The sequence below is a fragment of the Pocillopora verrucosa genome, chromosome 4 (assembly GCF_036669915.1).
Source record: "Pocillopora verrucosa isolate sample1 chromosome 4, ASM3666991v2, whole genome shotgun sequence".
NCBI lineage: Eukaryota > Metazoa > Cnidaria > Anthozoa > Scleractinia > Pocilloporidae > Pocillopora > Pocillopora verrucosa.
Window position 1 is genome coordinate 8,545,479 of NC_089315.1, and position 26,509 is coordinate 8,571,987.

Here is a 26,509-nt window from a genome sequence, read left to right on the forward strand (position 1 = left end):
AAAGGATACTACTTCAAAAGCGATAACAACAATAGCTTAGTTCGTTGAAAGCGCATGTGGCATACGCATTCGAGTTAATATATTTAAGCTCTTCAAAATTTTAAACCAACAAACAATAATTATATAAAAAAATATATAGATATAAATATATATTTTCATTCATTTTGAAACGGTTTTTCAAACAAATGTACGGATCATGAAATTAAGAGATCCTCGCAGCTAAGAACACTACTGAAACGAGTAGTTGAAAATAGGACCTTAATACATTTAGTCAATTCTTATGTTGCAAAAAAAGAACAGTCGGTGAAGGTAAACTAGAACTAAAAAATACCGATAAAATACCCACCATACGGCTTTCACCCAAAGCGAATTGTTTGAAAATTTCCACAGGTTTAATCTCATCCAGTCCCCCAAAGTTTCTTCTAATGGCATGTTCTACCTCAGGCCAACGTGGCTCGCGACCTTGCTCCTCAGCAACTTTGTACACCATCTTCACAAGGCTTAAACAAGAAAAATTAAATTTAAATCCCTCAGCTTCCAAAACTTGATAGACTTCAGCATGTAACGAAATTTGGCTCTGAGCCTCAATGTTCGAAGGTCATTGTGAGGATAAGTGACATGGCAATTACTTCTAGGAGTTAGAGCTACATGCAATATTCTTTGTGATAAAATTTAGCTTCCAGTAGCTACTTCAAACATTTCACCAATTGTGCAATCTTCCTTACCATCAAATTTTGTTACATAGAGAAATCAGAAATATCCGTTTGCAGCAGCCAAAAGGGGGATGTAAGTATATAAAAAAAACTTAAAAGATTAATACAAGACATGATTGCAATAAATAGGCCAGGATAGCAAGTGTAGTCGCCGGTCCTACTGCGGCTTACCCCATCTATGGTGAAGAATAGGTGACAAAATAAGGTAGCATGTAAGAGGCTACAGTTGAGGAACCTGTCTCTGGACAGTCCTAGCCGAAAACCTACAACAACTGCACATGAGCGTAACACATAATAATACTGAATGTGTAGAAGACTAACATGAGAACTATCAGAATTACCGAATAAATCGAATTGCTACCTGTAAAAATCCCGAAGACCAAAAAATTCATCTTTTTTGGACTCCTGCAGGGTCTCAGACCGTCTTTGAGTATCGTACAATTGTTCGTAACTTCTTGCCAGGGGTTCCATAAGTGGTGCAACAAATCTTTGTATTCGTCTATTGGTGGAACAAATGCCCCTACAAAAGAAAGAAATTTCATGTTGTGACCAACGTCTCTTGTATGAGAAAGCTGCACGTTAGATATCAGTATAAACTACCTCATTCCTGAACCCGAATTTAAATTACTTTTTGTACTTCTCATTTATTACAAGTTTACATTTCAATACACTGCAAGATGAACTGAAAATAAGGTCGCGGACATGATTTTAAGTCTTTTGAGTTGTAGGCTGACATATTCAACATTTACTAAGGGAAAACCTTACATTGCACTTTCCACCAGTTCCTCTGAATCAGGCACACCACGTGATAACATAATTCCACGGTTCATTTTGGCAGGGTCTAGAGCCCAGTTAGAGATCCCAATGAAGGCCACTCTTTCCAGAAAGTGCCCTTCAGTGGCAATGACGTCATCAGTTGACTTCACTCCATCTTCAAGTAGCGGATGAAGAGTTTTCAGGGGCATCAAAGGTGAGTCTTCAGCGAGGCCAATCTCGTCCAAGACCACAACTGACACATACTTGTCTGGGTTATTGGCTTTCTGAAGGTTGCAGCAATTGCGGAAGGTTGCCATGATCCCTTCTGCAGTTGAGATCGGACTGCACTGATAAGAAATCATCTGGACCTGGTTTAAAATGAATATATTTCCGTCAGTGATAACTGAAAATAGAGATGCTTTGTCAAGTCACGGATACACTGCCAGAAAGGATGCATCATGACTTTGCATCAGTGATGAGTGCTTATTTTGTTCACGAATGCGCCATTAAACCGCAATCACCATCAATGCACAACTAATTCAATCTGTTTGTAAGTAGAACAAGAGAGAGAGAGGTAAATTTAAAGCTCGGTAAAGAAATATATTTTTTAGTCTTCTCACGAGCGTGGGACAAAGAAATAATTCTAAGTATCCATGAGGAACGAACCTCAGATCTTCGGATTCCGCTTCGATGCTCTATCACTGAGCTACAAAGACTCAGTGGTGAGCGAGGCCATTACGAAGTTCATACATGCAGAACGTGTGTCCTATATGAACTTCTAAATGGCCGTGCTCACCATAGGGTCTGTGTGGCTCAGTAGTGGAGCATCGGAACGAGGAATCCGAAGGTCTGAGGTTCGATTCCTCATGGGGACTTCCGTGACAAGACGAAAAAATCATCTTTCTCTACTTAAATCTGTGTTTCGTAACCGCACTCTATTTTAAAATAGAACAGTTTGTACATACGAAATCATACACCTACCTCCTTGAACGTCTTGAAGAGAGCAGACTTTGATTCATCTCCGCGCATGTTGTCAGTTACAACAGCCTTGGCAAGTGACTTGGAGCTGCCCGGTTTACCGACGACAAACAGTGGAATCCTCAGCTCAATACATACCACCATCATGAATACGTTTTCCCTCAAGGCCGTATTGCGAGCTAACAGAAAATTATGCCGCTCTGCCCATTTTTTGTTATCGCCTGGTTTCAGTTCATTTAGTACTGCCTTCTGACAGCTAGGGAACAAAAATGTACAAAAAAAATTGTACCAAGCCGAGACTACAACTTACAAATAATCAAGTCTAACCCGAAAAATGAAAAAAAATAAAAAAGTAAAAAAAGAAAACGACAATTATGCCTCGACCACAGGGCAAATATTTGACAGCATTACCTTACGATTTCCTGCAGAATACGTTCATGTCCACCTGGTAGTTGACACGGATTTGCGAAGCTTCTTGCAACAGCACGACGATATGGCTCTCTGTTTTGGAGGCGTGCGTGGTAACAAACTCCAAGGGAGAGCACAAGTGCTCGAGTAACATCATCAAGAGGCTTAATCAAAATGAAAACAAATTGTGTTGTGTTATATTCATTACATCGATCGTGGCATACATTAACAATACTTATATAAGTCAAGCCCGTGTACTATGTTTGCTCGCAATAACACCTCCTCGTCTGATACATAAATAGAGCATTAAGATGACCTTTCGAGTGGTTATACGGACGGTGATGTTACGTCGTGGTATAACGACAATGATTGCTCGAGCCAAATCAGTGAGAACATAAAGCATCATTCTCTATTGTGAGGCAAAGACCAAAGTTTTTTTCTCAGTGCAAAAGGCCTGGTTGAGCTTATTCGCCAAAATCACTCGTAGTAAGGATAGGTAATGCAGAACTAGCAGGTTCCTTCGACCAAAAACCTGGGTTTGAAATAAACAGCACCACAATATTGCGGTTAGAATTTCATTTTATGAGAATTACCTGAAATATTTCATCCTCCTCATCATTGGCATCGCTGTCGTCGTCGTCGTCATCACTAGCACCATCCATTAAGGGATTGAGAGCATCACGATGATTGTAAAACCAAACCATCACATTCATAGCACGTTCTACATCGCGAAGACTCACAAAGCTGCATTCATCCTGTTAAGTTTAGTTCAGTCAAATCATTTGAGCAGAGCGGAAAAGGAGTCAAGTTGCGATAATCTGTATTTCGTATTAATGTGAAATAGTTCCTTAAACCTAAGATTGTCAAAAAGGTTGACGTACCGTTTGGTGTCTCATGTAACACTGGGAAGCTGTAAGTATGGCTGTTAAGGCTTTCACCAGTGGAGGCTCTCCCGGAATTTTCGCTTCCATTAAAACCTTGTTAAGAAAAAGGTGAAAAGGAGCTTATAAAATGACCGGTTTTTGTTTTAACCGTATCCTTATAAACAACACATTCTTAAGCTTTGCCATCTTCTCTTGACAGCAACAGTGAAAATTAACTCACAAATCTGGTGACAATTTGACGGATGTAAAGCTCCTCAATTTCAGGCTTAAGCTGACCGAAGTCCCACACTAACGGACGCATGCTCTCTGGCAGTGCATGAACTCTGTAAACCAGATGGCGAAGAGGAATGTGACCTTGAAGATTAAAAGAGAGAGCTTAAAAAGTTATTCCTAGAAGCGCTTGAGAAAACTGACTTTTCAAGACGAAGTGCCACAGGCCAGGAAAAATTAATTCTTAGGGTTTGTGAGGTTCATTTTCAACACCACACTAAGACTAAAGTTCACTATAAGCCTTTTTTATTCTAAGAAGCGACAAAGCACAGAATATCGCAACATCTGCGTATCATGCTGGTCTGCGCATCTGCGCATATCGTTGTCATAACAGGCCCTAATTCACCCCCGAATTCATAACAATAACATACCCAGGCGATCGCGTGTCTGTTGAGTGGCAGCATAGTACCCTAGTCCAGCTGACTCCAACTTATGAATCATTTCGTCCGTATGTCTGTAAAACAAAAGGTAAGTTTAATTTTTGACCTCTTAAACAGTACACTGAAAAATTTGCCACTATATTTTAACTCACTTTCTGTAAGGATTACACGCTGCAATAAACTGCAGCCTTTTGAGCCCTTCTCCTATCTTTCTGCCGTTGACTCTGCGATCAACCATAACCTCCTTGATCATTCCTAAGGCATCAGTTGTGTTAGCCTCGTCAAAAAACAAAACTGTGTCGATGTTCAACGTTTCGTTCTCCGTGGCCATTGCCTCAGCATCTTCCACTTTCTTCATAATGTCTTCGTAGGTAGTACCTCCATGAACCTGTCAATAAAATCAACTAGGTTGTAATGATGGTAATATTCACCTAAAAAAAAAACCAACCATAGAGTAGATGACAAAACTTCCCCGCGTCATTTCTCCTCTATTTCTTTTGCCATTTTAAATTAGCTTATGGGGAGAAAAATCAACAATTCTTTCTACAACTTTGCGATAGAAAAAAAATTATTGTTCATTTGTCCATGACACAAAGAAAGAAATCAGCAAAGAGAGTAATTTTAGATGAAATTAGATAAATTGTTAAGACGATAAGTATGCACCTTTAATCGTGGCATTAAAAGTTTGACTGACGGTGGTTTGACTAGAATGTTCTAAATCATACCACTATCAAGGGACTAGGTTATGATTGACTCTTCCAAAGAGTATTCACAAATGGGCAAAATCACTCTATAGAAAACAACCTGTTTATTTCTTACCTTCATTAGCAGCATGTTTTTAGGTCCACCAGGCCCAGACTGTAAGCTACACATGTACCGAATAAGGCGTGTTTTGCCACAGCCAGTCTCACCCATGATGACCACAGGAATGCCACACCTGGAGCCAGATATATAATATTAAGAGAAACATGCGAGAAACTTATACCTAGTCATAAGTTTTTAAAACATTTTTTCGATATTTATCCCCACCATTTTTTTTCTTTTAAATCAAAATTAATTTTCACATCTGTGAAAAAAATTCTAACTTTGTACAACAAAAATACGTTTACCATTCTACCTGAATCGCATGTGAATGGCTAGAATTTTCTTCAAGTTGTCCGTGGTGAGTTCGTACGAGTCGTCTGGATCATACGGCCATTCGACACCCATTACACCACAGAGTTTCTCAATCTTCTGGCCCCTAGAATTGGAGGAATAGTAAGAGTACCTATATGAAGCACTTGGAGACTTTCTACTACGATGGAGAACTCAAATGCAAAGCACCGATTATCTGTTCAATGCCTTATTAGATGAAGCAGGGTAAAATAAGCTCCTACAATGCTATTCAAAACTTAAAAATTCAAGGCGTAAGAAATTCTATCCTCTATAAAACATTAAATCAGCTTCACACTTACTTGCTCCAAGATTCATAGTTGGTTTGCATGTCAACCTTTTGAACATGGAGGCCAGTACGCAAGTGCCTCGACATCAAATTTTGCTGAATGATAACATTACGATCTGGATCGATTAAGTTCCCATTTGGGTCAATGTGAAAGCCAACGAAAGTCATAGTGATACGATCCTGGTTGAAGAATATGTACGGATGCGAACTGCGAAAAAAAAAAAAATAATAAAAGTAAATCAATAAATAAAGAAATGGATAAGAAGATAATTAAATTAATACAGATGTATGTATATATATATCTATTTTTTTTTTAGAGGGCACGGTAACGAAACTTGCAATTTGATTGGTTCCTTACACGGTCAGTATTTTCCTATCTCTGCCCACGGGCCACGGTAACGCTTTCGTGAGTCGCCAAGTACATCCCAACTTTCGTTGCCATTTTTCATAAACGTATCTCGTTTTTCCGGCTGGGCAGTATTTTTAAGCAAACACGTCGATCACTAACTCAAGCCGATGAATAACTTATGAGTCCTCTCTTTTCTCTCACTCAAATCACTTTGGTTGACAGAAAAATATTGGTTTCATAATGAATTTGTATAAACAATAGTGTCATTACGTTGGTTGACAAGCGGCCTAAAACCCGTCTGCAATTAATTTTAATCGTTCACAAAAAGTACCAAGAAAGTTAAAACGTGAGGTATTTGGTTACAGTTAAACTGAACGATAGAACTTTCATTTATTTAATACCTGAATTTTCTCAAGCAATTTGTTCGCAATGAAAGAGCGAGCGAAGTTTTAAGTTAAGTTCTACAACAAATATATGCTCTCGGTGAGTCTTTCCAAGTCCGTTCTATTTGAACATTTGTACCGTAAATTGCACAACAGAAACTGAAGGAATTTTTTGAGAAAAGACCGCATTAAATCCCCTGGTGTCTCGTTGGAGTGTGCCATTCGAATTTAGTTTTTGTGACGGAAAGACCAGATTTACACACGCCATTGCAGCAAACTCTCACAACTTCAAAATAAAAAAAAAATTGAATTTACTCACAATTACTTTCCTCGCCGTTTACTTAATAAACAGAGGTAAATCTTCGTACATGAATGAATCGTCGATGAGAGTGAATAATACTTTCCGTTAGATCATTGACTGTTTTTGAAGAAAACATTGTCGTGAAAGTCCTTGCCAAACTAGTTCCGTTGGTTTCCAAATGTTCTTAGGCTTTTTTTTTACTTACGCGCTCTCTAATTGACAGGTGTCAGATTGTGACAGATACTTGTATAAATAATGTTTCAAAGTTTGTTTGGAAGCCTTTTAAAATTATCGTTACGGTAATTAAAATGTTTCGCTAAGGCATCTCTCTTGCATTTGCATCATCTCTATTTTAACTACCATTTACTTGCTCAAAAACTGTTCAGTTTATGGAAGATCTTGCCGTATTTACAGCCCTAAATCATTATGGTTCTTTCGGAAAGAATTTCGTCAAGTTTCAAAAAAATAAATATGTTATTTACCGGCTAAGGGTCGGTCCGTATGGTGAAAAACTGTGACCTCGGTCACAGTTTTTCACCATACGGACCTCCCAGCCGGCAAATAACATATATGTATAATGTTTCTCGAAGTGGTTGGTTATTTCCGACCAGGGTGTCATGGCTTCGAGCTAACAAAATTTACAAGGAAGATAACAGATGAGGTTCAAAAGAGAGACACTGAACCTCAAAAAACTGTCTTCTATTTACACAAAAGTAAGTGGATGCAACTGTTATACCTAGTTTCCCAATGTCTTCTGAGAGTAAACTGTTTAACTTCGGCTGCTGCTTCATCATCGTCCGCATCATCATTAGGAGTGTAAGTAGTTTGTTCGCAAGAATTTAGGGATGGTGTGGCAAAATCCTAAAAATTTTTATACGTTAACATTTTCAGCAAGTATATTATTACCTTGTTGTTTTAGCTGTCTTCGAAATCGATTGTAATTCTTCTTTCTTAATAAGGGAAAGGATGGTATGTGGTCTGGTTTGTGGTCTGTTTACCCTGGTCTTTCTGAATCACCGGTGGGTAAGAAAATGCACCGATGAATGTATGATAATTGAAGGTACTTATGATCAAAAAGTGGAGGAAAAAATAAAGGATAGGCAAAGCCAATGGAACGCGACTCATTAGCTACCTAGACAGATCGGCAACGAATAATGCAAAGATCGATGGATAACGGATAGTATGAGGACTATCATAATGACTGTTTAATGGATTCATTTCAATGTTGTTTGCTGAGATGCGTTTAATGATCTAATAACTTACCCGTGACATTAAAACCATAGAACGAACCACAAAGCTTCTAAAACCCTCAAGAGTGTCTCCTACCAATTCCGTGTTACAGAACGAGCTGTCTTCACAGGCTTGTAGCTGGGAGTCGAGAAAGTTCACAAAGTGTCGTATCTCCGCCCACGAAGGGTTCTCGATACCACAATTTCTGTGGGTGGATTTGTTTAGTCAGCAGAATAGTATTAATAGTTGAATTTTTCAATACAGATAAACAGGGATTTAATAACTACACACCTAGAATGTTCCTCATCTCCTAATGTTCCTTTAGTTTTAGATTTATTCGTGTTCCAAGGGTATTGCATATTAGCTTTGTTGATGATAAATTCATATAATAGCATGGTCATATAAGTCCCAAAAAGTAGCTAAAACGAAAATGCAAAAATGTCACCAGCAGCAAATTAATTCTAATGATATGTTGGGAGACAACTGGGCTGATCCACATCGAAAGAAGAGGTTCAATTATTTCATGAGAGCCTTTGCAATTTCCCCTACTAACATTGAAACTGTACAACGTAAGAGCAATTGACTGAGAGGAGTTTGTTGAAGCATGGATTGTAACATAGACAAATCAAAGAATTCTTTACCTTGTGAGTATCTCAATACACTCTGTATGGTCACCCATCACTTGACCGGGTACAAAGCAGAAACTATCCAGATTTTGGCCTCCGGCGTAACACAACTTGAGGTACTGAAAGGCTCGCTGGACATACGAGCTCTTAAATTCAGCAGTGTCAAACAAGGGGTCCAAACTGTAGCCAGCTAGGTCAGGAGAGAAAACAAAGAAAGCGGTAGCGCACTCCACGGTTTCTTGTTCCCAGTAAACCAGAAATGCTGTCACAATTAATGCATGTCAGGGGGCCCTGCTTTGCATTTTAAATCTACCCATACCTTTATACCATCGTACACATCTAATTGGCGCTGATATAAATTTGTAATAGTTAGAATCAAACTGCGGATGTATTAGGTATAACTCGTCAGATCGATAGTGCAAAGTACAATTCATTGTTAACACAAGATAAATTTTGTATTCTAACCTGTTGGATTAGTTCTCAATTTAAATAATGTTTGCATTGGTGTTCCACAATGAATAGTGGGAAGAAGCCTGTAAAAAAGCTCTGCTGTGACTTTCTTGGAACTAACAACCTGTTGAGAGAAATGAAGGCATTCGGCTCAACATAGCTTGAAAGTCTTCTGTTTTTGTTATCCAAATTCAAAATTTTATTGACCTTTGCAGTCTTAAGTCGTTTCTCAGCAGTTTGGTTTTTCCCTCGAGGTAGGCCTGAAGTAATTTCAATGACATAGAGGTCGGAAGATCGACGCCTCCAGATCTGACCAGTACAACTCTTCAAGGCACCAAGGATAACCAGATTGAACAGAAATGTATCCAGACCAGTTCTGACCTGAGGAAATATTCACCTGTTAATACTCAAAATTACCAGCATCTCTGGAAGATACATATGAAAAAAAAAATAAGAAAGCTAAGTTTAAAAAGAATGAAAAAAAAAGTTTACCGAGGGATGCACATCAAAGTGAAATATTCTGGATATAGGTAAATCAGGAGCAACGGTGTGGTGCAATAAGGACTCGACCACAGCACTTTGGTGAATAATCGGTCCATAAATCGGTACATTGATACAAAGTGGCACATCGATATTGATGCCCCTCAGGTAGTCCATTACTGTTTCATTATTTTGAAGTTCACTAAGGCGTTGGCTGAGTCGACAAACAGCTAAACTTTTCCCAGATCCAGCTCTTTCTGATGACATAACTCTTACAGCTAGCCTGTTCAACGGAAACAAAGAAATTGATTACTTACCAAGTTTCTTCAACTAACCTTTATCTACTTCCTGTAAGGGAAAAACCGTCACCGAGTAGCCTAGCTATCTCATACAAGAGAAAAATTCATCCGTGTTCTTATAGGGGATTTTGGATTCCATTCAGTATTATGAAATATCTCAGAAATATCGTTCATTGCCATTCCCGAAACTTAATACATAGTTGGAACTCGTTGTACTATAAAAAACCAGGGGGAATTTCAATCTGTACAAACAATCCTCTATTTTCGTGTGGTAAAAAGGCCCTTACCCTTCTCTGTCTAATGCAGCTGCAGGAATCCAAGGAAATGTTCGATCTCTGAACTTTCCTTGTTGTTGAGTAGGTGGCTTGAACTTTTCTTTCAGGTACTGCTTGATATCTCCGGACGAACGACAATGAGGAATAGTGCCAAGCCTGTACTGATCAAGAGCCGCAGCCATGTGAGCTCTGTCTTCATTTTCGGAGCTACAGATAACCACAAGAGACACGTCTGAAAAAGAATTTACTGATACTGTTAAAAGAGATATATGATTAAGGCAGAAAGTATCAAATAATAGACCTACATGACAGAAAAACATTGTTAGTATCAGAGACAAAAAGAAAGCGACCAAGTAGCAACCTATACCATATACCTTGTATTTTCTTCTTATATCATCCAGGTTAATCAAAAAGTACTTGTTTTATTCATTTTGCTGATAATTGTTTGTTGTCCTGCGCTGAAAATTGGTCTATTCTGTTCTAGTAACTGCTCAATCGATAGCAAAATTAAAAAGGATGTAGACTCTCACTAGTTCACAAGAAAATAATGAGTGGTCTATTGAGTTTCAAAATTAAAAGTTTCCGTTTCTAATATAAAGGCAAATGTGAGGCGCAAATTATAAGCAATTATAAGAACTTGATCAAGATTTAACAGTAAGGGAAGTACAACTGTACAAAAAAAAAATTCTCGTTACCATCATTTCGACTGTATTGAGGCTCATACAGAAGAACATCTAAGACTTCGGCAGCCTTTTGGGAAACACTGTAATCAAGAAGGTCAACATTTACCAGACAAAACAACCTGCCATCGTGGTCTGCCAGGGATCTTCGCCACAATAATTCAATCTAGGAGCAAAATGAATAGTGCTGAGGATCGCCAAGTGCCTTATAATATTAGCTCAATGAACAATAAAATACAAAAATACTTCATGGTACTTAATGTTACGTACAGTTTGTATCACTTACAACTTCACCTAAGATAATAGTCAGCTGTATCGTATCTCTACTGCCAACATTTTTTGAGACTGAAATACCACATTACGAGCTTTTTGTAAGAGTTTTAGTCAACAACTCACCTCTTCTGTCGTTGTGTCAGGGGTACAAATCAAAACTTCCTCTGCCGTGGGCAGAGACTGCGAACTGTCATGCATGTATAAAGATAGTAAAATTCCAATGACGTCATCTACAGAAGCGCGAAAGTAAAAAAGCTTGTATGACCTTGAAGTCAATAACAGCACAGAGAAAAAGAGACCATCACGGTAAAAAAAAATTAAAAATCAAATGTGCATTACAAAAGCGGTTAATATACCCCAACACAGCATAAAGAGACCACACGTTACCAAAGAGATAAAAAAGGAGAAGGAGAAGAAGCTTACGAAAAAATAAACGGGTTTTCCTACCTTTAGGAACAACCATAAAATTAGGCTTTCCACGTTTTAGATACATTGGAATGAGCCTTCTTCGTCCTTTAGATCCTGCAATTAACTGCAATCAGTTTCTGACGGGCGGTTTGTTAAAGTGGAAGCTTAATCCAGAGCTACCCATTTTTTCAGTATTGACATTAAGTCGTACATTAAATAGTTTTGAATATGAATTTTTTTCTTATGATTTTTATTTTACAAGTCACGTTCTTTAAAATTCAAGCCGCTGAAGCGAAATGAGAAAAGTTGCACAGTAGGCGTGTGCTATCCGATAGGTCCCAACGTAAGGCCTAAGCTAATTTGTTTCAACAGAAAGTTCCTTATATAATATAATATAAATAATAATAATAATAATAATAATAATAATAATAATAGCAATAATAATAATAAAAGTTCCTAGGTGCCCAGTTACTGGTAAGAGAAACATCGAAGTGAGACTCCATTCTGTTTTAGAAAACTCCAGAGGAGAAAAAAAATATGTAGTAAAAGATATAAGTGATAATAACCTTGTGACGTTAGATGAAGCAAAAGATTTCCTAGGTCATCAAGACTCAAAAACGTTCCTCCTGCAGTCTGGTTGAATGTGAAAGTAGTTTTCAAAGGTTCTGAAGAATTTTCTTCTTCAGATGCCACTTCCTCCTTTGAATGGCTACATGAAATGAAAGTAGTAAAGTTACACGCACAAAACCAAGTACAATAAATTAATTCAGCATCGTCACCAGCAAAAAATCACGTATTAACCGTAAAAGGGAAATGCGTGCTAATCAAAAACAGACACCCTGCAAGACATAAGAAACATTTTCCGGATACATATAACCATTACAATTTTCTCAAATATGATTGGTGCATCAGCTGCTTAATATTTCACTAATCACTCTGCACAGTTGTAATCGGACAGTGTAATCGGACTGTTGGCTGTAATCGGACACCTGTAAACGGGCAGGTGAAGCAGCCAATTATACTAAGTCCACTCAGCTAAATCCACCAATCACAGAATTGATCACAATAACCATAGCAACAACCACTTACCCTGAAAAAATAACAGGAAAATTTCCAAATTTTTCGCTTTAGACATTGCCCCTACAGGAGATATTTGTCCTAAATGTATTTTTTTTCGGAAATTGTAATGGTTATGATCAATTGGTAACAGGACTTCGTGTCGTCCAATTCTGTTTGTAATCATACTCGTGCTTGACAAATCAGACTCCCGCTTCGCGGTCGTCCGATTTTGTTAATCACTCATATGATTACAGACCGAATTTGACTCCGCTCGGTCCTATTTCCACTATAAATTTACATTAACGTTTGATTGTAATATTTCACTTTAAGTCAGAGAACTCTTTAAGCTCTTTGAAATACTGGTGATTAATTCATTTTTGAGGGATTTTTCTATTCACACTTCACCTTTCGACTTGGGAGATAATATCACGCCAGTCTTGATTCGCACACAAAAACTCTCACCTTTTTTCAGGGGGTGTGATGCTTTCTCCCTCTAAAAGTCGCGCATACGTTGGATCACTCAGTGCCTCAGTGTATTTAGCAGTGATCAGTTCTTTATTTGCGCTGTTTTTCACACTCCAAACGACAAGATCTGCCTCACTGGCATCTTTGCATGAGACCATCGCGGCTATAGCAACTTCTTCAGAATAACCAAGCGACTCTAGCTTATCCACAAGTGATTGGAACATTTCTTGATTTGAAGACGGCAGTGTCCCTACGTTGACAGGTCTGTTCATTTGTTCACTCCAATGGCGACTTTTCCTGTTTACGTCGTATGACCTAATGATATCATGCCCACTTTCTTGAGGAAAAATGCCACTGAATACAAGGGCAGACCTCAAAGTGGCTGAGTCAATACCTGGCAACACACTCTCCAAAAGATTATACACCTCATGAGGTACGCCATCCACTGCTCTGGGACCTCTTCCCTTGACAACTGCTAATTTTTGTCGAAGGAAAAGCAACTGGCTTGTGGTGAAGTGATTTAATTGGCCATACTGCAATCGTTTTACCCGTAATTCACGTTTCCAGTCTTGAAGACATCGTTCCATTTGTTCACTTTCACCCATTAGATCATCTGTCAGAGAGTGGTTCGTGGTAAGTCTTGGTGAACAATGAAATTCACGTCTCCAGTTCAGATGACTTACTTCTCCTGCTTTGCAAAGTGAAATGTACACTGCAGCAAGTCGCTGGACACATTGCAGAATCTGTTAAGAGTTGGCACGAAAAATTGTATTCAGGTAGGGTGAAGAAATACAGTTTACCTGTAATTCACTCATTACGACGACTCAGCAAGTTACCTTTTCACAAGAAGGAAATTTAAATAATATTTTATTACGTAAAGAATCTTCAAAAAGAGGTAAATGGAACAAGAGTAGTTAAACTTCATACTATGAAGTTTAAATATAACAACTGATAAACTGATGTTGAGGATTTTTTAGAAGCATGTTGAGTCACAGCAAATCTTTCTACACCTTCAGCTTGGTTCAAAAGTAATACCCCTTCTACTCCCAATATTTGTTGTGACTAATTTGCACAAGTTAACGCTAGTTTACGTTGTAGCATTCACTTCATTGTCTACGGTAACATTCTGAGACAATCAGAAAATGATGAAATGTACTTGAAAGAAAGTAGAGCTAAGTATGCGTATTTCCCTTGGTGGTAATAGTGAGCCCTAAGGGTCAGAGTTCATGCTTTACCCCTAGCCATTGTAAATAACGATGAAACTACTTTCTTTTTCTTCCATTACATTTTAACTGCACGCCTATGTGTTTGTCGATGTCTGTCGCACGTTCTGTTCACTTTTTCTGTCTTTATTTGTCATCAATGTATTCCAGGTAACAAACAGAAACTTACGTCTGAAAATCTGTCTATTTCTTTTTTTTTTTTCGATGCCTTGGCCGCAATAAGCATCAGTTTGTTCTGCAAATCCTTCAGATCGTTAAGAGAGTAACTCTTGCTGTGCCCGTTGTCCCCAGAAGGCATCCGGAGTTGAATGACCTTTTCAGGAGTCAGTTGCTCCATTGTTGTTGATGTTGAAGTATCTCCATTAGGACATCCAACACAGTAGACGCCCTGTAAATTTATTGTCTCAGCCTCCAGCGGGGAGGAAACGGTCACTGAACCGTAGTACGTTCTGACACGCTTTATCCATTTCATCTGAAGGCTGGTTTCCAGCTGTAAATGTTAAAATACAATTCGAAAATGATTTGATACTTGTTGATTTGTCGATGTAAGACGACTGAAATGTGTTTTGAATACGCATCCTTTTTCATAACTTTTTCCCAGCAGGTCAATTAGGTGTGCTAAAAATAAAATCACGACATTTGGGGACTTTTGGTTGCAATCAACAAAAGACACGTTTGGTCTAAAACGTAAGTGACACAACGACACAACAGTTATTCAGCTGGGTCTTTTTGTAATGGAGTTGCTGCTAAAAATGTTGTTTTAAAGTCAAATGTGCCGTCTTCTTTCTTCCTCTAAATGCTCAAAATTTAAATGGCTTTCACAAAAAGCTTTTTATAGTTCAGATTTTCGAAATCTTCTTTCTCCTTAAACACCACTCAGTATCCTCTTTTCGCAAAAGGCACATGGAACAACATCTGCTCACAATGACCTCGGCTAAGGTTAAAGGCAGGGTAAATTTCGATATGGGCACTTCTTCAATAGAGAAACACCGCAATTTTTACAATAATCCACTTTACCAATTTATTAGGGAGGTCGGGGTCTGCATCCACAGCATTCCACAATGGTTTACACGTTTCCATCAAGTCTTTGAAACCACAGGAAGTTTCCAAGTCAAAAATAAGGGGAGCAAATCTTGAGCAGCTATATTGAAAGCAGGATATTATCGCAGCTGCCTGGCCTTCCTCATCTGATATCATTGCCAAATCCACAAGCACCTTGAATTCTTGAGGCTCTAGTAAGAGGAAATGAAGCCGTTAGTTTTACCTCCATATGATCCAAGGAACCGTTAGTTCCGATTCTTTCCCTTCCAATCAAGTCCTAGAAAATATTACACCTATTCTATCAATCTGTCAAAAAAAGACAAACAAGAAGGTTCAGAAAGATACTAAACTTTGAGCTTGTCGCCGAGCACAAAAAAGAACTTGGAAATGAGTTGTTACTCTCGATCGATGGTGATTGGTCGACTCAAGCTGGGAAACCCAACCTCTTAAATCACCCTTCTTCCTAAGGTCACTCTCAAATAATTGTTGACAAGGTAACATCCTAACTGCGCATATATTACAGACAAAACTCAATTACTATTCAGTGATCTGAAGTCTTGAATAACAAGTCAGGGATTACGTTTGAGGCTGCTCCCATATGAGGGATATCAGTCTAAGAGGTTTTAGACCTCAGTCATAATTTAAATTGCATGCATAAAAGAAACAAATCCTCCATTAGTAATCACACAGGTTTCGGGATAAATTCTTACCTTTGAAAGACTCCTTCAACCATAAAATGAAGTCTTGACATTTTGTAACAACATCAAGGGATTTCGCGTGGTTATCTGTTATTCCGGATAATAAATTGCTTGTCCTCTCTAAGGCATCATCCATGCTTATCAAAGGCCTCTGTTTGAAATTACTGTCCATCTGAGAAGACAATTTTTTTAAAGGAAATAGAGGGATGACATTTTTAAACTATTTCTTTCCCAGAATCACGAAATTTTGTTAAAGGTGTCTATATGTTCACCGAAATGGTGACAAATGTTAAATAAATGTTCAAATTTCTGTCTCACAATGTGGAGTCATAAACAGCAGTGGAGTCAAATCATCAATTGAAGCTGGCAACGCGCCTTTATCATCAAGAAATCTCACAGCTCCTATTTAAATGACTGCGCAGTAAACTGCAAATAACGCAGGGTCGTTGAGAGTTTACTCTGGCTAATTTATTGTTATAAAAGCCAAGTGTTGTTACGAATTCAGAAAAGTTTAATTGCTTTGACATTGTGTGATGTAAATTAGAGAGACACCGCCATAACTTTCTGATTACGAATGAGACCCATGACCTCCGTTTTATTTTCCTTTCCCATTATTCATATTTGATAAATAACTTCACTAATTAAAAATTCAATCGTCATTCTTCATGGACATGTCAGTTTTGCTTTTGATTCCGCTGTAATCAACATATTTATGGTTCAAGATGTTGCCGTACTCGATATGGTGCAGCATCTGTCCTAATAATTGGAGATCTCGGTGCAACAGGAACGTTATATTGTCGGTATTCCTTTCCATTCTTATCATCACCCCTCTCTTTCACAATGAATTCCTAAATTCATTATAATATAATTACAAATCTCCATTTTCAGCAACACCTAAATTTTAGTAGTTTTCTGCTGTATGAGACAGACTAATTATTTAAAAATAATGAAGAGAGACGGGAATGAAACTTTAGGATATCTCAAACGACGACGCCATTTATTACATCACAAGTAATAGCTGTAAGTTTAAGTATACCTGGTTGTACAGAACTTCAACGTCTTGGAAGTCACCTTGAAGGCCAAAAGCGTTCTTGAACTTTAGCATAACTCCAGCAGCCTTAATGCAAGTATGTAATTTGTGGTACTTCTTTATCTTTTTCATGCGTTTCCTGATTATATTTTCGAGCCGATGATCTTGTCGTCCATTATTTGAAGAAATAATCCGGATTTCTCCCGCAAGATCTTCATACTTGTTGTCGAATAGCTCAAGCAACTTGTCTACCTCCTTAAAAGGAATTTCACCACTTAGAAAACGCTGTTTCAAAGACAGACGCTGCTCTTCAGATGGTTTCCAAACTAACTCCAAAACATCTGCAACAGTTAGAGAAGTCTTTTGCCCTCCTCTTGGTGCAATAATCGTGAGTGCTTTTCTTCCATTTTGCTCCCAAAACTGCCTCAATAAAGTGGAGTCGCGAAGTCGACTTAAAGTGGAGACCATTGACTTCGAGCCAGGTGAAAGACCAAAGAAAATTACTTCTGTTATCACAACACCTCTGACAATCGATGATTGCACGAGGTCTTTAATCAGCAATTTAGATGGATCAACCTCCGTCTTCTCGAACAATTCAACTATATTCACTGTAAAAAAGAATATAAGGAAATTTCTTGCGACGTACATTTTAAAAGTCAACTTATTATTTATAAGTCAGCTCAGTCGATAAAACTAAATCATTTTGTTATGCTCTCCCTTCGACACAGCACCATAGTTTCTTTAGGAACTTACGCCTTCATTGCTTTTATTAGGAGCTGGGGGAGGGGAGAGAAAACTGAACACTTCACCCAAAAATTCTAAAAAAGAGTAAAATAAACAATTATTGGATAAGGTTGTTTGGTATATCCAGAATAAGCAGAGTCTGATAACCCTTACTGAGGTCTTGGTTATTCTGGATATCACAAAAACCGAATCCAATAATTGTTCTTTTACACATTGAACCAAAAAAAAATGGTCACGACAGTAAGTGGAACTGAAAATTTATTTCTAAACGTGCAAAAATGTATAAGGCAGCAAGCAACACAAAGTGCGCGAACTTGACATGATTACCCCTAAAAATCATGCAGTGCAGTCACACGTGACATGATATCCCGTGACCTTGAGTGTCCTTGACATGATTATCGTATAATCTGCCATTGAGTGACGTCCCAAGCGCTGATTTCGAAAGTTCACTGTACGCTTTCGCCCAATCAGAAAAGAGATAGAGAGTTGAATGTATAATAATGATGCTTATTGACACCTCATTTGAATGAAGATAATCAATTTGAATCTCAGATGAAAAGGGAATAAGCTAGAGAACACTCGAATCTCTGGAAAGAGGCTTCCAAGACTTAAGTTTGGAGACTGGTAGACTTTCGTGTACTCTGGGTTTGCCGTATTCTTTTCTTAACGCGAGGCAAATTTCGGCTAAAAAAGAAATCATACTTATTAACCTTTAAAGAGGCTTTGAGAAATTTGAACAATTCCATAGCCCGATTAATACCATATAAATGATTAAATCGTATTTTTCAAACGGAGCTTTGTGTTTAACCAAACAACTATTAGAATTTTTAATAATACAATTGCGGTCAAAAGACGAAGACAACGGACAAACATAGGCATGCTATGCATGCAAGAGTTATTTTTTTGGGTAATTTAGTGTTAACAGCTGAGTCGAAAACGTAAATTAGCCACCGTAAAGAGTAAAAAAGCTGACGTTTCGAGCGTTAGCCCTTCGTCAGAGCGCTAGACGAAGGGCTAACTGACGAAGGGCTAACGCTCGAAACGTCAGCTTTTTTACTCTTTACGGTGGCTAATTTACGTTTTCAACTCAGTTGTTAACAGTAAATTACCTGCTATACTCTCCCACCGACGCAGCATCACAGTTTCTTTAAAAACTTACCCCTTTATTCATTTGTTATTTTTTTGAGGGTGGGTGGATTACTTGAAACATTGTAAGTGATGTCTACATTCTTACAAAAGGAAAGAAGAGTGTTAACGTGGAAAAGAACGAAAATGTCGAATTAACTCACACACAGGTATTTTGTGGTAGATTGTGTGTGTTGTGCGAATAACTGTAACCAAAAATAAACTGTATTGGTGCCACGGACACCTTTTAGTACAAAATGCAGACTGCAGACCGGATACAAAATGTAGACTGCAGACAGCAGAGTGGGTATAAAATGCAGACTGAGAATCTAAAGAGTTTTTTCGTCTGGTATCTTACAACCTACCGAGCGTCACGCAATCGATTTTCCGCGATCAGCTTTCACGATTATTTGCACTATTTTGGAATATTCCTGGCCCATTTCTTGATAAAAATCGATCTTAATACAATTTCAAGCCTTCATATAGTCTTCTAACTTTGCGCCCGAGTTGGTTGGTGTGATGTCTGTTCAGATTTTACCAACGTAATAAAAGTAGATGTGGATGTAAACGAGATGTCACCATTGAATATTTAAAACGCGCAACATTCGAGAAACAATTGACAGCCTTGCACGTGGTTCGGATTATCATCTTTTTAAGCGGAGTGTGTTTACTTTGTTAACAAAAGTGCGGACCGAGACCAAAACTGTTCCTTCGACTTGATATATTTTCGACGTTAGTAGATCACATCATGTTAACTTACTTCCGTAAATCATTCATTCCAGACAACAAAATCAATAAACATGCGAACGATGATATCTGAATTTGTCCTTGGCCAAACACAAACGACTCCACAAGATCACTTTCTCCAGTCATCGAAAACATACACAAAATCGTCTACAGTTAATTTTAATCAGACATTCATCTAGAGATAGCACCGAGCAAACCAATCCAGAAAAATATAATCGGCACACTCAACAAATCATGATTCTTGCAACACAGCTTGCCTTTAAAGAGCTGCTCAAAACAAAATGTTTGGTGCAATTCATCAACTCCTCAAGCATACTTCATTCAAAATTTTTCCACTCACTCTCGTAGTGAAGGAACAAAACCGTGATCGTGCTACAGTGCACAGAACTCCATTTTCTCTAGAACAACTATCAACCATTTTCACAGCATTAGTAACACGATTACTATAGGTAATCTGATATCTTTCATCTGTCCAGTAGTATCGCATTTTCCATGAGGCGCGGTAAAATACACGTTAAAAACACAGAAAAGCCAACATTTCTCGTTCTAAAAGATGATTCCATCTTACGAACCGCTCTCTCTCCAAATCCTCCATTACTTCGTTTAACTTTGAACACCTCTCAAACCAAAGAACAAAAACTACGCTGTAATTGGTGCGAGATACATACCCTAATGAGGCGATCTGATTGGTGCGAGATACCGTGACACCCTAAACGATCTGATTGGTGCAAGCAACTTACCACTCTCTGTACGCTAACATAGATGTTATTTATTCATTTTTTTTTAATAGAAAAAAAAAAACTAAAAAATGGGTTATTCGGATCCGTTGGTTTCGTACACCCGTGAAATTCGCCAATTTTTCTTCTAACTGCAAAGTTAGCCCTTCCATGACTTGTTTCACCTATAGATTTCGAGCAGGTAGCGATATTTGGGTAGACCCAAGAAATATGCATCCTGACTAAAATCCGCGCTGCAAGGCGTTTGCATACGTGCTGCAAACAAATTTTGCTATTTTCACTTATGAATTCTGAAAAAGATTTCAAAGAGATTTTTTTCTTATTTTATGGTAGAAGCCAGCTTTATGTACTTTTCAGTCTCACATGAACCTTTCCTTTTGGTACCAGAGATCTTTTAGTACTTACTGCGTATTGTGTTTGCTCTACCTGTTCCCAAAAGGACGTGAAACACTCAATTTACAACACGGAGATTGATGGTAAAACTCATCCAACTAAATACGGGCCTTGTCCATTTGGGCTTAATTTCATTTATGAAGTATGCAAGCAAAAAATTGTATGAGCACCCCTTCTACGCTTCGCATACTTAGTACGTTAACCTGGTTATTACCTTGCTTGAGTGTTGAGCACATCCTTATGAAGGCACGAACGTCATCCCGTTCCTTGGCAAATGCATCTAATTCAATGCAGCGTCGATTTAATGACTGTCTAAGAAAGTCTATTTTACTTTGCTCCCTGTATATGTGGTCACAAAGTACTAGAAATCTATCTGAATGATCTCGGAGTATACGAACTTTTTCACATTCGATAGCTCCATCTTTTAAAGAGTCAGCTGCTGCTTCAATAAATGATAGAGCCTTCATCAAAATGTAACTGCCATCCTCTTTGAGCCACTGTCGGAGGTCTGAAGCTTTTCCTGAAAAATAGTCCAATTAAAACAGTTAAACAACTCAGATATGAAATGATCATAATTTAATGAAACTATGTGCAAGCCAACCCTGAGAGTAAACATAAGAAGCCTTCTAAACAAGCAAACAAAAATACACTTATCCATCAAATATCGTACCAAATCTTTGGAGAAAGCAGGGCCAAAGCCTCCATGTCAGAACGTGCCTCAGAATGTCTTTACTTGAACATGGGGTACCACTCTGTCCCTCTGGCCAACAACTTGTGAGCATTAGAGTTAGCAATCGGCCACACTCTGAGGCCTGTGGAGAATCCAGCCCGTGTTCTGCAAGGTTTCTGAATACTTCTTCATCTTCACTTCCGCTCTGACAGTAATAAAATCAAACAAACAAACAAACAAACAAACAAAAGCATAGAAAAAATGAGTTATTTGGTAACTTGTGAATTATGAAGAAAGAAGGAAGCATATGATCACCTCCAGCATGCTTTCCATCTTTCTGAATGTTACTTCGGACACCAAGTCTTGAACATGATTATGCTGGTGTACCACGTTAACTTTAGTGATTATTTCAATCAAATCATTGCAATCCAACTAGAAGAAACAAAGAAAAAAACATGACAACATATGCAAAAAGGCTCCCTCACTCAAGAAGTTACGAACTTTCCTTTGGGAATTAAAGAATTCCGTAAATGACTAAAAAAAAGGGAAAAGCCGTATCCTAACCTCTTCCAAACGTATTTTCAGTGTCCTTGACAGGTTATTTTTCCAACTCTCTGCACACTGACTGTTTCCCCAAACAATATTCAGCAAAAGAGACCATATCTTAAAATAAAGGAAACATACAAAGGCACAAACGTTTTCAACCGCTACGGATATCATACTTATTCTTTGGAAGATAAATAACAAGAGTGACACTTCATTTTAACATCAACTGCAACATTGTGACGTCAAATGTTTATCCACATGTGCAGCAAATCTATGAAGTCATTGATGTAACGATGATTAAACTCAGCGGTGCATGTTAACTAGGCGATTTCAGAAATAATCGCCACATTTTGCAAATAGATTACCGGTATGATAGTTTTGCTGCTTCGTAAATCAAACTTTACTTACCCTCAGTTCCTCCTGTGTTTCAGTCGTATCGTACCATGGCATCTTTGAGGATAAGACAAACCTTTTCAACACAGTATTTACAACTTCAACAGTATCGACCACCACTCGTTTCACTTTGTCAAATTTCCGTTTCTCTTCCTGCTCTGTCATTTCGAGGACCGAGAACCATGTCTCAATGCTAAGCACACAACTATGCAACAAATCAAAGTTGCAACGAGAAGAAGCTATAGCATGGAGAATGCGCAAGCAAGAGGAGGTACAAAGATATGCTTGTTGTGTCAGGGTGATAAGTTCCTCAGAGTTAGAATACCTATGAATTAACAAAAAGATAATCATTCAAGATGACACTAACTGTGAAATTCCTCTTCTCAGAGATAAAAAATTGAACATGGCAAAAACACACGCCCAAAAACAAATCATTATACTCCTCAAGTATTATTAACAATAAATGCATCACCGAAGTAAGCTCATTTCATAGGTTTTCTCTTTTAATCTCTCCAGGATCGTTAAGTCACATCTATATCTGAGTAGTTAAATTTTACGGAAAGAAACTGGAACATTTCGCAAATTTGGCAAAAGTAAATTATCGCTAAGGCAAATTCCCCTATTCAAAATTAACATTAAGACGGAAGCGCTTATTCGAGAGATGGGAGATATACTATGAATCTATCATTATGGATCAATTTTTCCAAAAAAGTGGCTATTTATGATAGTCTTTCGCGGTGATAGTTCATTTGTGCGTAAAAAAACGTAATCTTGGTATGTTCGACATATGTGATCCTGGAGTTTTAAGAGCACAGCACTTGGTACGAGTAACGATTTTTCCAAAATGATCGTGTTTGGAAACCGAAAAATAACGCAATAAATGCAAAAATGCATGTATTTAGAAAATGCACAATGCATATAAAAAATAAAAAATAAGCTAAAAGAGCAATTACCCATGATTAAATTGGTCTAGTGACCAAAGCAGCACCAGAACAATAACGACCAACCTACACCACTTGAGTCTTATAGCCAATAACATCACAGCAAAACTGACCGATCAGACCATTCGACTGACAACAACTTCTCACTTGACTCTGATGATGACTTCCGCTCAGGTTGTCGAAAGGTCAGTCACCACTACCGACAACAGTCCTTCGCAGAACTAGCTTTACCCAAACGATCAGACTCCACTATCACATGCATTTGTATTTGTTTTTCACTATTTTCTCACTTTTTTTTAATAATTCACTTTCACCTCTCATTTCAATTCTCATGGTGTTTATTCGTGACTTAATTTAGATCGAATCAAGAAGACATCACTTTTGAGAACGTTCTATAAACTTGAGTCACTAGGGCATTATGTACTATTTTAGGAGATTTGAGATTCTACGCGACATTTTTGGCGAATGAATGTTCAAATTAGTAAAAGAGCAGGTCAAACTGTATCTCGTATGAAATGTTATACTTCCTCTCAATCCTCTCAAACTGTATACTAACCCTGTGTCTATATATTTGTTAGTTTTCTTGAGATCCTCCAAAATTACATCAAGGCTAGTTTTGATGGCATTCCTCTGTACATAAAGGCAAAATGGGAAAAAATGAAGTAACAAATATTTCATAAAGCACTGCTGCCATAAGGTTTCCTTGTCCAAAATTTGTTAATTTTGACACAAAACGAACTCATTGTAAAAAACAAAAGCAATTTCTATCGATCACCACAAACAGCACTATTTTGCACCAACCAAGCCTTTCCTTAGCTTCAGCTGCTCTGCCTTAATCTTTTTTCGCGACACAGCACCATATTTTTATCCACGAGATGGATCCAGTCTTATAATTTAGCCTTAAATTAAAATCAATCTTTTTTCGCGACAAAGCACCATATTTTTATCCACGAGATGGATCCAGTCTTATAATTTAGCCTTAAATTAAAAGTCAAACAAGAGGAAATAAATAATAACAAACAAAATAAACAAACAACCAAACAAAAACAAAATCTCAGCCTGTAAATTCCTCTCGCTGAACGTAAATATAAAATATCTTAAGTACTCTGTTAATGATAGGACAAAGCCACTTCAATGCAAATCACTCAGTCGTAATGACATAACGAAATTGTGACGGTTTTAGGAAGCAAACAGCCATGCATCTCAGACTGGGTTAACACAAATTAACATACAGTTAAGCATCACCTCTTCTTCGGTTATGCAATCCTTTTCGGACAAGGTTCTAGCGAGGGTAGTATATATTTCCACGGGAGCAAACGTTCCACTGGAAGCAATTTTATTGAATACACGACAAGGAACTACAAGAAGGAAAGTCCTTCGGAACAGAGGATCCAATTCAAACATAGGAGAAAGCACTTTTGTAAGTCTTGAGGGGCAGCTAAAACGAAGTGAAACAAGAATATATTACAATTGATGTGAATCGTTCATTATCTATACATGGCCGATTTCATAGAGAGAGAATACCTGAGGGCAAAGACTTACCTCCATTTTAATAAAAACATTTCAAGCCAACGAATCCTTTGTGCGTTCCTTACTACAATGTAGAAGCTATATTTATCAAGATGTCTGCCTAAGCTGGCATCTGAAAAGTTACTGTACAAAGCAAAGCGACGATTTGGGAATAAAGGCCAGAAACTACAATGCATGATTTACAAATCAAAAAATAAATCCTTTACAAATTATGACCAAAGCACCAAAGCAAACACCGACCTATCGCCATATATGTATTGTGTACATCCTTTTTGCATGGTTAATCAATCAGGAAACACTATACTGGGTATATTAAAGTTGAGTACCTGCGCTCTCCAAATTGTCTTTTCCTTACAGACTTCGTGTCAAATCCATTTGCTCCCCACCAAGTGTCGTCTTTTTCCTTTGGTTCCTCCATAAGTAACACAGAACTGCTGAAAGGCTGGGATACTTGGGTCAGAAAGTGAACCAACGGTACGGCAAAGAGCCATTCATGAATGTGACTGTGATTCTCGGCGACACGTTTGCAAATGGCCTGAATGGCTTCACCAAGGCATCTGGATATTTTATAGAACACAACCATATTTTGTCTGATCTACTCCATGCCTGAAAAACTGCCTGAACAAATCTACTACTCTAATGGTACAATCGAATATTTCTTGTTCTCATATAAAATTGTTAACCGTAAAAGAAAACGAACTTACTGCAACTGATCTGTGGGAAATTCCTTAAGAATCTTTTCAAGTCCTGTACACCTTTTTTCTCTGGGGTCTGGGTTCAGAATCAAAGAAGCGAACAACTTTGCGTATTGTTGAGGATCAAGATACACTTTATGTGTATAAATGATATAAGCAATAGCAACGGATGACATCAACGGATGAAACGTTTTCTTGTCGTCTGTATCTGATTGAGGAACATCATTTGATTCGATCCTCGTTTTGAAAAATTCTTTCAGAATCTGTAGTTGGAAACAAATAACAACTAACGTTAGTTTGTTAGATTGGACCTGAATTTGTATTTTCCTCGATGGAGTTTATGACTAAGGGTTGCATTTCTTATTAAAAAAAAAAAATTTTAAATCATCGCAAACTAAGTACAGAAACAAAATCATGGGTGTGCATCCTTTTATGTCGTTTCTTTAATTGAATAAACTGCAATGTTGTTTCCACTCTCAACTTGTTTATTAGAAGCACTACAAATCTAACAGTTTCCACCATAATTTTTCTATCAAATTCCTCAATTCCATAGACTAACAAGTTGCAAAGGTGGTTTAAAAATTGTTCGTGCCGTAAAAATTAGCTTTCCAACCCCCACGAGTTGTGTGCAGAATAACGCGTCCTACATTACCCTCTCATATGAGTTACAGACACACTACAATTGGTTCGAATGATTTTAAGGGAAAGAACTGAAGGACCATAATTCATCGATAAATTCTTCTCGTCATCTCGCATGGAATACTGCTCTTATATTTGTAACCAATTTATAATGGCATCCCCCCTACACGAGTATCGATTTGGTGGGTTATGTGAAAATTTCAAACTTAGACCAATCCTCGACCTGGTCTAGGAAAACATTAGCCCAAT

The 26,509-nt window shown here is 37.9% G+C and overlaps 1 protein-coding gene across 2 annotated transcripts in view; it reads right to left on the reverse strand.

Annotated features, from left to right (window-relative positions):
- Positions 1–26,509, reverse strand: part of LOC131769222 (E3 ubiquitin-protein ligase rnf213-alpha) — a 56,612-nt gene that overhangs the window by 22,067 nt on the left and 8,036 nt on the right. For both annotated transcript variants that reach the window (XM_066164803.1, XM_066164805.1), the window contains 38 exons: positions 25,631–25,884; positions 25,253–25,483; positions 24,642–24,834; positions 23,953–24,026; positions 22,471–22,780; positions 22,081–22,179; positions 21,832–21,948; positions 21,517–21,721; positions 21,061–21,366; positions 17,107–17,708; positions 16,083–16,242; positions 15,349–15,563; positions 14,501–14,821; positions 13,106–13,851; positions 12,151–12,293; positions 11,624–11,698; positions 11,300–11,406; positions 10,919–11,069; positions 10,236–10,455; positions 9,662–9,932; positions 9,377–9,550; positions 9,185–9,293; positions 8,735–8,909; positions 8,127–8,298; positions 7,600–7,724; positions 5,844–6,038; positions 5,507–5,629; positions 5,209–5,326; positions 4,542–4,777; positions 4,381–4,463; positions 3,960–4,093; positions 3,737–3,832; positions 3,449–3,610; positions 2,859–3,019; positions 2,451–2,703; positions 1,479–1,837; positions 1,075–1,233; positions 347–500 (listed from right to left, as the gene is read on the reverse strand). In XM_066164803.1, coding sequence (XP_066020900.1) covers positions 347–500; positions 1,075–1,233; positions 1,479–1,837; positions 2,451–2,703; positions 2,859–3,019; positions 3,449–3,610; positions 3,737–3,832; positions 3,960–4,093; positions 4,381–4,463; positions 4,542–4,777; positions 5,209–5,326; positions 5,507–5,629; positions 5,844–6,038; positions 7,600–7,724; positions 8,127–8,298; positions 8,735–8,909; positions 9,185–9,293; positions 9,377–9,550; positions 9,662–9,932; positions 10,236–10,455; positions 10,919–11,069; positions 11,300–11,406; positions 11,624–11,698; positions 12,151–12,293; positions 13,106–13,851; positions 14,501–14,821; positions 15,349–15,563; positions 16,083–16,242; positions 17,107–17,708; positions 21,061–21,366; positions 21,517–21,721; positions 21,832–21,948; positions 22,081–22,179; positions 22,471–22,780; positions 23,953–24,026; positions 24,642–24,834; positions 25,253–25,483; positions 25,631–25,884 — 7,788 coding nt within the window. The remainder of the gene's footprint in view (positions 1–346; positions 501–1,074; positions 1,234–1,478; positions 1,838–2,450; positions 2,704–2,858; positions 3,020–3,448; positions 3,611–3,736; positions 3,833–3,959; positions 4,094–4,380; positions 4,464–4,541; positions 4,778–5,208; positions 5,327–5,506; positions 5,630–5,843; positions 6,039–7,599; positions 7,725–8,126; positions 8,299–8,734; positions 8,910–9,184; positions 9,294–9,376; positions 9,551–9,661; positions 9,933–10,235; positions 10,456–10,918; positions 11,070–11,299; positions 11,407–11,623; positions 11,699–12,150; positions 12,294–13,105; positions 13,852–14,500; positions 14,822–15,348; positions 15,564–16,082; positions 16,243–17,106; positions 17,709–21,060; positions 21,367–21,516; positions 21,722–21,831; positions 21,949–22,080; positions 22,180–22,470; positions 22,781–23,952; positions 24,027–24,641; positions 24,835–25,252; positions 25,484–25,630; positions 25,885–26,509) is intronic.